At 36.0% G+C, this 13665-nt stretch overlaps 1 protein-coding gene across 5 annotated transcripts in view; it reads left to right on the forward strand.

The window, feature by feature from the left end:
* Gpd2 (glycerol-3-phosphate dehydrogenase 2) overlaps positions 1-13665 on the forward strand; it is a 137163-nt gene that overhangs the window by 68606 nt on the left and 54892 nt on the right. For all 5 annotated transcript variants that reach the window (XM_074070821.1, XM_074070823.1, XM_074070822.1 and 2 more), the window contains exons 5-6: positions 1200-1297; positions 2138-2301. In XM_074070821.1, coding sequence (XP_073926922.1) covers positions 1200-1297; positions 2138-2301 — 262 coding nt within the window. The remainder of the gene's footprint in view (positions 1-1199; positions 1298-2137; positions 2302-13665) is intronic.

Here is a 13665-nt window from a genome sequence, read left to right on the forward strand (position 1 = left end):
CTCTTTTTTTTTATGGCTTTTAATATCTCTTCCTGTTGGAAATACTATTTAGTATATACTGCTGGAATATCTTTCAGGAAAGGTGTATTCTTTCTTTATAGTATTATGTTTATGGGTAATCAGAATTTTTTTTCTACACAGGCATGTCAAAGTAGCAGATTTACAAAATCACTTTTGGATGTGTTGCTTTTTAACAATTGTGATTAGGTTTTTGACAATGGCCACCAAATTGCTCCTTCACAAGCAGTTTCATGGAGCTGTGTTGTAATGCAGGGGGAGTGCCAAATTGATCCTCTTAACTGTAGCTGCAATCATAGGCTCATATTGTCACTGACATATTCCTAGGGAAAAGATGATCTGAGTCATGCTTTTCCTATGTCACACGTTATTGTGTCCAGTCTGCCACCATTTGAAAACTGCCAAGGCAGTGTGGAAAATGACATTTCCCAGAGGGGTAAAAAAAAATCAGTAGTACTTCTTATCTGCTTTTCATACATGAAAAACATACAGCACTGACTTGACATTGTCAAGTTTTGAATGTCCCCCTTTTCTCTTGACAAGTCAGTTTAGAATCTGTCCCCTTTTCTTATGTTTCTCCTCAGCATCATGATGGATGCAAAGAAAACAGCACAGAATTTAAAATCAGCTAACTTAGGATGTGTTTTAGCTTGTTCATTCATTACATATGAGCCTTCTTGTGTGTAAAATTAGTATTATAATAACAATGCCAGCTCTTTAGAGAGACATAAGAAGGACTACAACCTTCTTTATAATCTGTAAAATATGTGCAAAACTCATCTTTGCTGGGATCAGTGAAGGCAAGAAGGAAACTTAACATGAATTTGAACAATCTGTTATCTCCTACCTGGAGAAAATATTATGGGAAAATGAGAAAGGGAGACAATACAGAGAATGCAAGATAAATGGTTACAATAATCTTGTAACGCAAGTCAGGAAAATATCTTACACCTAGGAACTCTGACAGCATGTTTTTCTCCTATGCAAATACAGTTAAGGCTTCTAAAAAATCTTTGAGGGTGACAGCATGATGTATCATTAGAAATTTGATTAGGAGGGAGCTATCCTCACTCACAGGTAGAGGTTTCTGTGTATCAATCAGTTGGCAGGGTGTCTATTTGCCATTTGAAAATATTATGATCTGTTACTGCCAAACTAATTTTCTCTGTTTTGATTTTCAGTATAGAATGGTAAAAGAAGCCCTTCACGAGCGTGCCAACCTACTAGAAATTGCTCCCCATTTATCAGCTCCTTTGCCTATAATGCTTCCGGTTTACAAGTAAGCCCTTGGTATTATCTGTATACTATTTGCTTATCTGAGGTTAATAGCAGAACACAGTTTTAAATTCACATTGAGGGAAATACTCCCTCAATGTGTATTTCTTAATGTGATTTTAATTACTCCTAATCTTTGGTCCTTTTCAAACATTTTCTTTGGTGTATTTAAAAGTATGGGTATTCTTTAATACTCTCTGTGGATCCTGTCAAAGGACCAGAGTTTGAAAGCAGAGGATGAGGTATTCTGTATTTATAATTAGTAGCATTTTATTCCAGTTTCTGAGAGTGTATAGATGAACATTTGCACCAATTCATCAAGAGGGTCATATGTAGAGTATAAAATGTAGACTACACAAATATCTTACTGAAAAATCTGGACCAACCATGCAGCAACTGAAAACCTAGACTATTTTGGGTCAGTTAAGTAAAACTGAAATTTGGCTAGGTGGTGTCAGATTATAAATTATAAACTCAATTTTCCTAAGGTTGTTAGTGCTATCCATGAAGTTGCCTAAAGTTGGAAGCACAGGTACAGTAATATGAGAATCAGTCTTGACATGTGAGGCTGACATTGCTACTTGTTTTTAATGCCCCAAGGAATTCTAATACACAGCCAGGACAAGAGCCCTAGAGAAGATCCCATTTAAATTCTCACTGATTCATTTAATTTTATACTTCAGCTAGATACTATCAAAAGTAGTTATGCAGGGCTCCTGTTTCTTTTGCTGTCCATTTCTAGGTATGCATGCTTAGTTTTTCTGGAATGAAATTCTTTGTAGTTTAAGGTGGCATTCTATAATGTTACACTCTGTCTAAGGAACCCTTTCCACTTATGCTGTAGGTGGTGGCAGTTACCTTACTACTGGGTAGGAATCAAGCTATATGATCTGGTTGCAGGAAGTAATTGCCTGAAAAGCAGTTACGTCCTCAGCAAATCAAGAGCCCTCGAGCATTTCCCCATGCTCCAGAAGGACAAACTGGTAGGAGCAATTGTCTACTATGATGGTATGTGATGTTTTGTTTTGTTATTTACAAGATACTTTTCTCTCTTACTGTGATCCCTTAGAATGCTCAGTGCCCCTTACGATGTACTTTAGTGAGATGGTTGTGCATTCTTTTAGTGCTAATTTTACACAGTATATAAATGTCCACACACACATACAGACACCATTTTCTCTAATACTGAAAAACTACTCATAATATTTTGTTTCTAATAGTATTTGTTTTATATGTTCCTTTTCTTCTTCTTTTGTCTCATGGTTGGTTTGGTCCGTTTCTCATCATTATGAATTTGGACTCCACACTCATGCCATTTAATTTGTTATATGTTTGCTGGTGAATCCTTGCCTTATGAATATATTATAATGTTGAAAGAAGCTGAGGATCTGTTAGGTTTTCTAGATGAAACCTCTATTTTCAAGGGGTTATAAACCTAGGGAAAAATGCCCATTGGGCTGAAATCGACATGTTTTATTTTGCATAGGACACATTCTTGAACCTATAATTTATGTGATGAAGGTAGATGAACATTGCATCTGTTAAGCCAAACCCTCAGGTTTTATTGCTATTGTTAGATGTTTTCTAATGGACTTAGAGTCCATTTGCCAGTGTTCAATGTTAGTTCTTTTGTATGTATGTGTGTATAAAATATAATTTGCACACTTTTATTTGAAGAACTTAACAATATATCTCCAGATGCATCATAAAACAATACAAAACAGGCAAAGCCATTTGTAAAATGTTACTGGTTGTTTTGAATAGTGTATAGGACTGGAAAATAGTCCATGTCCTTATAAATGTTTATAAGGAGATAGCTGGACACAGGTAATTGTCCATATCTTTATGACATAAAGGACTGCTTAGGTTTTATATCTCAATAATCCCCCACCCCTCCTTTATGTGGTATTTTATATTTGGTGCTGGATATCTAAACCCTTATCATGAAGAAATGTTTGTTTGTGTTGCTTTGGGAGAGTTTGATGCTTATGCTTCATATTATGGGATGTCGTCAAGACCACCCCTGCCTTTTTCCCCCTTCTTTTCCATGTACTTTTCTGAGTCAATTCAGCTGTCTGTCAGGCTTTCGTATACAAATGCAAAATGTGTGTGTGCAGACGGGGCAATGGGGACGATACTCAAGAAAATGTCCTAAGAGCAACAATATCAGAAAAATGTTAAGGGTCTTAGACAAACATTAAAAGATAGAAAATTAACAGTTTGCAGTGCCTTCCAGATCTGAACACCATGGGGGGGGCACTTAACTACTTTTTTGGTGCCCTTGATTGAGCCTACATGGCAAAGGACAATGTTCATTGTGAGTGTGCTTTCTCCACATCAGGCCTTTAATGTTAATCCATTGTAGTTTATTGGGTGATTATAGCAAAGAGGTTTGTGGTCCACAAGGAGTAAAAGGCATCCTGGGAAGAGCATCCTGCCTATCCAACATGGAAATGTTTGTGGCCTTTGCCACATACTACTCATTTCTTCCTGCATACACCCTCTCAAATTCTTGTCATGTGACATGTTGGGTACTAGCTAATTTTATTTGTCAGCTGCACATATCTGAATTGCCTAATGAGGATCATTAGTGGATATCATATCTGAATTTGTGACTATTTTTTATATGTTTGATATTGTTAGGAATTATAGATTCTTACTGATTCCACAAGGAAAAGCCAAGGGAAACCTGTGTTTATAGCTTACTATAGGTTGCAAAATTCTAAGTTTAGCAAAGATATTTTAAAAATTTTAAATTATTTAAAATAATTTGAAATTTCTGTTTGGAAATTGGTTGTAAAACTTTAAGTCTCAAACTGAGGGAGTGAAAATAATTCTCATCGGTCATTTTAAAGAAATTATTTGCCTTTTTACCTGAAATGATACAGGCCCAACTCTGTCATATTTGAGGTAAGGGAAGACAAATGAAAGTGTATAGTTCTTTAGCTTCAGAACTGTGTTCACAGATAAAGACAACTCCTCCTTTATTGAATATGGTGTAATGAGCAAATTAAGTATGGATATGGAAATAAGGTAGGAAGGAGCATGTAGGTAAGGGAATGAAATACAATAAATGCATGCTTAGAAAAAGAAGAGAACGTTTCACTTCTTGACTAGAAAAACGGTATTTCCAAAGATTTCAGAGAGAAAAAATATCTTTGCGAATGATAACCATTTCAAACCCAAATGTAAACTTTATAATTTATAAATCTTTCTTAATAAGAAACAAATGCTCTTCTTCATAAATTGTCATTATGAGAATATAAGTCCCCTGTATTATTACAAAATGAACTCAGACTACTTGAAAAAACTTTTTTAAATACTTCAATTCACACATGATTACCTATTTTAAAGTGTGTAGAAATAATTCTTATAACACCTAGAGAGAATTTTGATTCTGATAAGAGAGTAGCATAAGAAATAAAATGAATTTTTAAATGTCACCGAGTTTTAATAACTAAAAACTCTCATTGGTACTGCACAATACTTCAGTACCAATGAAAAGTGAAATATAATGTTATAAAAATATACTGGACAGATTGGAAAACATTTCCATGAACCTGGACTAAAGGCTGAGACAGCCTTTATGGTCACTTCAACACAGAGATATTGGAGCTGTAAGATGTTCCTTTTGAAATATAAATGTACAAAGATCAAAAGATTTTTAAATTACTCACAAGCATAGTTTATTCTGAATAAATTCTGATGGCCATTGCATATGATTAAGGCAAAACTAATTTCCCCCAAAAAGTTCATAAAGTTAGTGGAAAAAACTCTCCATACTTTTTGATGTAGTAATTATATCAGCTATTTTGTGTATGGCATGTGCATGATCCATTACCATATTGTTAACTGTTAAAAACCAAACTGATACTTAAGGAGAAATAACTTCTATCTTTTTAAATGCAGACAGAGTAAAATGCCAAGTCTCTTTGTAAAATCCATATGAGGTGAAAGTTGAGATACTGAGTGACATACCAGGTTTTCCTACTATTGTGTTTAGAGAAAACAAACATATAATCAGCTTATTCACTTCCTGTTTGATATATGTCCTGGTGATTTTCATTTAGCTCCATGGCCCTTTCCTAGTACAGACCCACCAGCTGAGCCCTGGCCTTGGCCATTACCACTGATGTGAGGGTGACCAAGCCAATTCTCCTAAGACAGCAAGAAGTGTTGAAGGCATTCTATGCTTGGGTGACCCTGCTGCTGGGGGGTAGCCAGTATCCTCAGAAACTTATTTTGTCTTCTTCTGTGAAAACTTTACTTCAGTTTTCCAGCTCCCAGAGTGGACCTGATGCCGTTCTAGTTGGACTACAGTCATTTGATTCAGTGCACAGAAAATGAGATATAATTAAAAATCATTAAATATTTAAATCCATTAAGTATCCCCATTAAGCCTCTGTAAAATTAAACTGGAGAACAAAATTATAGCTTTAAATTCTTCCTTTCTGCCAGTCAAGGGATTGATAGAGAGAGATGTCTGTTATTTCATACCTGACCATGCTCGTAAGTATTCTTATGCACATATGAAAATAGCAACCTGAAGAAATTACATTGGCTTTTCCCAATGTAAATAAAAGTTGGTTACATCCATGTTTCAAAGGGGGAATTAAAGCCCAGCTTACACTAGAATATTCATTTTTATTCCAACCTAAAACTCACAGCATACAAATAGATGAATTCAGCTCGTGAGAGAGCAAAGCCAATTTAATCTCTGACTCCCCTGAGGTAAATGTAGTTCACGGTCCTGCCCCCACCCCAACCTCAGTTATAATCCCTGGCTCCTGGAGGTAAAAATGCACTGAAGTGAGGAAAATTTTGCAGCAGGATATAATGATCCAAAATGACAGGGACAATAATGACAATGAATTTCATGTCTCCCAGTCATGAGCTGGAGATGCTTGACTAGGCTGACTTATACAATTAAATTGTTACAGGTACAGCAGGAGACGCAGTTAGCTGTGTGCTTTGGAGAACGATGCCTCTGGCAAAAGGCATATTGTGGAATCCCGACTCTTTTGTTAGGAGCAAACTATTACTCCTTTAGGCATGCACCCAAGATTGTACACTTTAATAAAAGAAAACCTGGGTTAAAGACAAGTCTTTTAAGGTGTTGATTTTATCTACATTGAAAGCTAAAAAAAAAAAAAATCAATTACTCAATACCACAAGGTGGTTTTTTTGCCATGTTTCCATTGAGTTTCTGCAACTTAAGTCAAATTTAAAGACGATGTCTATGATCCTCATTTACATAATTTGTAAATACGTTTTGAAGTAAGTGGGGGTTATCTTTGAATCGGACAGACATTAATTTCTTCACAGTAATACAAATAGATTGAATAGGCAACTGAACATTGTGGATTTAAACAAAGTATCAGTGGCCATTTTGCCATTTTGAGCCACTTCTGCTGCTTAACATAATTCTTTTTGTAAATTGGAATGGCAGCTCCAAAGTGGATTGTGTGCTCCTCTGGGTTCTAGGAAGAACACATTAGAACTTCTGCATAAGTTATTTTTTTAAAATTAGTTTTGTTATAAATTTTCAGTCTTGTGTATGGTTCAAATGGGTATAATTACAGTGGTCTGTACATGTAATTTATAAATAAATATACCTATTGGGGATATATGCTGACATATTACTCTTGGAAGGCACAGTTTTTCTTTTTTGGGTTACTGGGTGCATAAATTGTCATCATTTTATTTCTTTGATAATTGGCTAATTTAAATGTTTTCAAGATAGATGTGTTTAGCAAGAGGTAAAAGTTCTTTAGAAGGATAAATATTACCAGATCTTTTCCTTCATTTCCCAAGGTTCATTTTCTACAAACTTTGATGTGGCTAAAAATAAACAAACAAAACTAGATTAAAAGAGAATATTACCTTAGGGACCTTAAAATTATCAAAATTGGCACAATTCATTAAAAACTGTAGTTACTATTTTTATTTTAATCTACATCTTAAAAGAAAAAATTAACAAATTTATTAAGTTCTATTTGCCAACAATTCCCAGAGTTCCTACCATTTTCAGATACTTATTATTGTGTAATCAAGGTTTAAAATTATGTAAATATTGATGCATATAGAAGAAAACATTTGTAAGTTATGAAGCTTAATCATAAAGACTCTGGAATCTACAACCACATTTAAAATGTAGGCTGTTGCCAATGTAGCTACTGTGACTATTCCCCATTTCATCCTTTTCCTAGTATTTAATTTTTAAATATTATTTCCTGATATTAATTGTTATTCTAAATTTTATAAGTAGGGTTCTGTTCCTTTCTTAAAATCTTATACACCTGCATTCTAAAATAATCTGCTCTTTAGTTTTGATTTTAATTTTGTAAAAGTACTACCTGATATGTTGTATAAGTTGACATCAACACTTGACTAGCAGTTGAGCACACACAGTAGAGTTGGTCATGCAGGTTCCTTGTGATTCAGTGGCTCTGATACTAGGCATAAGCCCTAGAGGAATTTTTACATTCGTATACCAGAAGACGTTCAAAAACACTGGGTATCAAGCTAGCTGGGAGCTGAGATTGAGAGAATCAAGGTTCTAGGTGGGGTCCTGGCCAAAAAAAAAAGTTTATGAGATCCCATTTCAACAGGAAAAAAGCTGGCCATGGATGTAATAGACAGCACCTGTCATCCCAGTAGTGGTGGGAAGTATAAAATACGAGGAGTGAGGTCCAGGCCAGCCTGGGGCGGAAAAAAAAAGTGAAATCCTACCTTCAAAGTAACCAGAGCAAAAAAGGGCTGGAGGCTAGGCTCCAGCGGCTTCTAGCAAGCATGAAGCCCCTGAGTTCAACCCCCACCCCACCCCAGACACAAACAACAAAAAAAAGAGTATAATTTAAAAAATGGAAAAATGCAAATATTCATTAAAAGACAAGTGAATAAATAACTTACAGACTATTCACGTAATGGAGTAAAACAGCAATGAAAGTAAATGAACCACAACTGAGCTGAGCAACATGGGCGTGTCTCAGGAAAACGATCAGACTGGAAGTGGGGCTCAAGTGCCAGAGTGTCTGCTAACCCCCAGTACTGCCAAAAAATAAATAAACAAATAAATAAAACCAGCAAAAAACAGAATGTTGAAAATTGAATGGTAAACTATGTCCACTGGAAGCATCATTCCACAAAGCTACTTTCTGAGTATTATCTTGTATGGAAGTCCATGAGTTCTTTTACCAACTTAGCTGTATTTAAAGAAACATGTCACTCATTTATAAATTTAGGTTTCTGATTCCTAACTCACAGACTTTTGAAGTTTAAATGAACTAGTAATGAAAAATACCTTTATAAGTGTAAAACATTATTCAAATATTGTTTTATTTGGGTCAATTTTATGGATGCTCTACAGTCCACCAAATTTCTACTTTTCATGAAAATATTCCAAAATGAAACATTAGTTCCACAAGCATCCTGTAGATATTTGAAGATTTTTTTCAGAAAAATTTGCCAAACGGTTTTAGGAAAAGGGAAAAACTACTGTGTATGTGAACAAGCTTTAGGTAAGTGAATAATGTTTGATAATTAAGGATCAGAGACCAAAATGTTTTAAAGGGACTTCCTCTGAAATTACCTAGTTTTTAAACATCGTGATTTAAAGCACAATTTTTTACTATTTCTTTTTATCCTTGTGCAGTTTTACACATCTAAATTAAGTGACTAGTTTTTAATCTTGATTTGTTACTCAGTTTTCCTGTTTCTTCTCTTGTTTTCTATGAGTTACATTAATGAAGCTGACAGTATTGCTCATAGAGCAGGCATTTTTTTTTTTTGCCCTCAGATGCTGCCTTTTTGCTACTCAGTGTATCTGGATACCAAGGAATGCTAAATGAAGTTTGACGTGTACCCCTAAGAAACAAAACTTATAAACTGTGGCTTCAAAAGAAACCTTGAATAAATAGGACACACTGTGTCCACCCAGACTAACATCTAACATATGCTTTAGCTTCCTGATGATGAGGCACAGCAAAATAGCCCTTAGGAAACCTTGCAATTGTTTATTGCTCACTTGACCAGCATGTATTAAATACCAGCCTTTCATTCTCTTACAGTTAGTTAAAAAGAAATCCAAAGCACACAAAAATAGATTTGATCAGGAATAATATACTGAGCTAGTAGACATCCATGCTATCCTTTGTGTATAAAATCTTAAATATGTTGTTTGAGCAAATACTTCTTAGGGGGTTCATCATAAGAGTGGGAGCTCTCTGTTGCTTAATTGACTTTTTTAAATGCAGCATCAAAAAGGCAAAAGCTATTATATTAAAAATCTGTTCATTTTTCCTTCCAGTTTGCGTACTCAACTGAAAAATATACATGGAGCCTCCACTCTTTGCCAGGCATTGTGCTTGGCATTGGAGCCAAATACATTAGAGTTCCGAGGTAGCAGGTTGTGGAGAGTTCACTACATCTATATATGCTAAATATATGCTAAATATTTTGCCAAACACATGGTTCTTACTACCAATGGTGTTTTGCATTTGTGTAGCAGAGTATGGTTTTCTCAACATTTTCCCCATGTTATCATAGTCAACTAAGCTCCATATGTATGCTGGCATGGGATGTACGATCCCTATTTTATAGGAAGGAAGAGGAAATATAGCTAAATATCTGGGTCAATAATTTAGACATTTCAAGATATAAAAGTAATTTTCTGAACTTTACAAAATGAAGATGATAGCATCATGGCTTCTTTCAGTTACCATTGATTTTCAAATCTGTCACATATTTTAAAAAGTAGTCAAATGATTCCCCAAAGTAAGCACATTTTTACTATGGGAATTTAAATGTATGCAGAAGTAAGGGGAATAATAAAAAGAGCTTCTACTTTCAACACTAACTCATGGCTAGACTTCATCTGTATTCTTATCCATTCCTCCTACTTACTCAGATAACAAACATTTCATCAAGAATATCCATGAATATTTAGTCTTTAAATATTTAGCATCTCTGAAGTTAAGGATTCCATTTTAAACACAGCCATACCTAAATTGCTTAATGATAATGTCTTAATATCAAACATCTGGTCACATTCTCATATCTCTTCTAATCCCCTAATTTTAACAGACTCTTAATTAAGAAATAGACTCATAAAACACACAAGATCTGCTGGGTGTGGTGGTGCACACCTGTAGCCCCAGCACTTAAGAGGCCAGCTTAGGCTACATAGCAAGTCTCACAAAACCAAAATGAATGTAGAAGCAAGCAAGCAAAGCAATAACAAAAACAAAAAAACAAAAAAAAAGACAACAATCCTAGTTAAGTTTCTTACCCTAAGTTGATTCATTTTTTTTAAACTAATAGACTTCCCATCTCCTTTATTCCCTCAAGCTTTCATTTAACAGGTTCCTGTATTTCCTGTACCATTAATTGGTTGATACATAGGAAACAAAATCAGTGGCTAAAAATACCTGATTGTCTCCCCTAGTTTTGAAAATGGGTGGACTCAGCAGGGTGTGTCTCAGTTGGGATCCCTCTTATGGTCACAGTGAGATAGATGGCAGCTGAGGTGGAAGCTTCTGAAGCTTTCTTACCTGCCCAGTGCCTGGTCTAGGAAAGCTGGAATGGTTGGGTATTTGGCTGACTTTTCTCTCCTTGTGGCTTCTCTATATAGCCAGCTTGGACTTTTTCATAGGGTCATCAGACTTGTAAAGAGGTAGCTGGAGTACCTCCACTGAGTGTCTAAGAGACCAAGGTAGAAATGCAAAGCTTCCCAACCTAGAAACACAGTGTCACTTTTCCATGTTCTATGTTAAAGTGTCATTCAGACTTAGGGGGTAGGCCATTATAAGAGTAAGAAAACAGGAGGTATAGTTTATTGAGGAGAGATGCAGCAAACTTCAGGGTGGTGAAATCTAATCATTTTGTCAAAAACAGTCTGGGCGCTGGTGGCTCATGTCTGTAATCCTAGCTACTCAGGAGGCAGAGATCAGAAGGATCACTCCTGGCAAATAGTTCTGGGAGACCCTAACTTGAAAAAACCCTCAGCAAAAAAAGGGCTGGAGGAGTGGCTTAAGGTGTAGGCCCTGAGTTCAAGCCCCAGTACTGCAAAAAATAAGACAAAACACTGTTGATGGTGGTGTGTTTTCATTATTGTCTTTTGGTTCCCTTCCCCCCACACCTTTTTAAATTTTTTTTATTAGCATGTTATAGTTGTATAGGGGTACATTGTGACATTTACATAGTGCTTACAATATCTTAATTAGAGTTTACCCCTCTATCCTTCCCCGCCCTTTCTTAGTACAGTTTCAACAGGTTTCATTGTAATATTTTCTTGGTTTTGGTGGGACTAGGGTTTGAACTTAGGGCTTCATGCTTGCAGTGCAGGTACTTTACTGCTTGAGTTATACCTCCAGTCCATTTTGCTCTGGTTATTGTTGGAGATGGGAGTCTCACAAACTATTTGCTTCACAGCCTTGAACCATGATCCTCCGTATCTCAGGCTCCCAAACGATTAGGATTACAAATGTGAGCCACTGGCGCCCAGCTTCATTGTTCTATCTTCATGCGTAAATACGAACTACTCCATTATATTTCACCCTTTCTTTATGCCCTCCCCCCTCCCACTATACCCACCCCTGGTCAGGACCTGTTTTACCTTCCTGTCCTTCATTTATTAAAAAAAAAAAGGTCAGTAATAGTCCTTGCCTAGCTAATTATAATATTTCATTAGAGGTTTAGAAGTTACAAAGATGGTACTAGAATTCTGTTTTTTCTTTATTTATTAACTGGATCTTTTTACATTTAGGATAAATGCTAGATTGTTTCCATTTACTTACCAGTTTTCTAACATCTTCCAAATGCAATTAAGTGGGTTTTTTTTTTTACTATCAACATAATCTCATGAATACAAGTGAACTGGATGTGGTCAATCCATTAGTCACTGATGTTCATATTGCCTCATCTTCGGGGTTGGGGATGTAGCTCAGTGGAAGAGGGCTTGCTTAGCATAGGCAAGGTCTTGGGTTTGAACCCCAGCACTACAAATTGCCCCATCTCTGGCCCATGGCACCTTCTCAAGGTGGCTCTTGAGTCCTTGATTACCACGGTGGTCTATGAAGAATTCTAGCTCTCTGCTTTGACAAGATAAGTTGAGCTCATCTTGCAACTTTTTTACCTGTTTCAGAAGCAGCCATTTCTCCCTTGAAGAAGTGTGTGGAGAGTGGTCATAAAAGGCCTTAATCCACTTGCTCTGGATGCTCTATTTCTAGGCCCTTCAATAGAAAGAGGAAAAATTTTATTTATAGTCATCAATCATACTTCCAAAAATCTTATTACTAAAAGCAGTTTAACTTTGTTTCCAGGTTTATTACTGTTCCTAGAGTATATGCCAATGGGTATGGTACAAATTGAAGGTTTTTTAAGTTCCTATCAATGTGGTTATGCCACCAACTGAATGCATCAAATCAATTTTATTTAGATCATTCAATCTCTCCAATCTCTCTCTCTCTCTCACTCTCTCTCTCCCCCTTCTTTCTTTCTTTCTCTCACACACAGAGCTTGGCAGGTGGTGGTGGTAGAGGCTGGGTGGGGCAGGTGCTTTGCCATTGAGCCACACCTGCAGCCCTTTTTGCTTTAGGTTTTTTCTGGATAGAGTCCCACATTTTTTGTGTAGGGCAGGCCTCAGACCACAAACTTCCTACCTATGCCTCCCTCAGAGCTGGGATCACAGGCATGCACTGCTGTGCCAAGCTTATTTGTTGAGATGGGTGCTCACTCACTTTTTGCCTGGGCTGGCCTCAAACTGTGATCTTCCTGATTTCTGCCTCCTGAGTAGCTGGGAATACAGGCTTGATCCATTGTATCCAGAAGGAGATCTTCTTTTAAAGCTATGTTTTTGTTTGAAAACTACAGAGTTTAAAGAAAATAATTAGAATGGACTACTTAAACAAAGCTGACTTCTTGTTCTTTCTTTCTTATTTCCCCTTTTCCCTTAAAGTATGATTTTTATTTTTTAGACTTTAGTATATCCTTTCATTATAAGTATGGATAATATCCTTTCATTAGGAGCATTTATTTTTGCTCTGCCATTACACATAATATGAATATATGGACACACACACATATTTGAGATAGTGTCTGTCTCTGTAGCCCAGGAGACTCTCCTGCCTCTGCCTCCCAAGTGCCAGGATTATAAGCTTGTACCACTCTTCCCAATTTCCACAGTTTTTAGATAATAGTAACACCCTGCATTTTTCACTTAAGAGTAGATATTGCTTTTCATAAATATGAGGCCACAAAGTAAAAGAACCAAATCTAAGAATCAAATTTCATGGAATTAATGTTTATAACTGTTTAGATCAAAATATCTTCTATGATATATATCATCAACAAACCACATAAAGTTATTTTCCT

Source organism: Castor canadensis, chromosome 4 (assembly GCF_047511655.1).
Source record: "Castor canadensis chromosome 4, mCasCan1.hap1v2, whole genome shotgun sequence".
In the NCBI taxonomy this organism is placed as follows: Eukaryota; Metazoa; Chordata; class Mammalia; order Rodentia; family Castoridae; genus Castor; species Castor canadensis.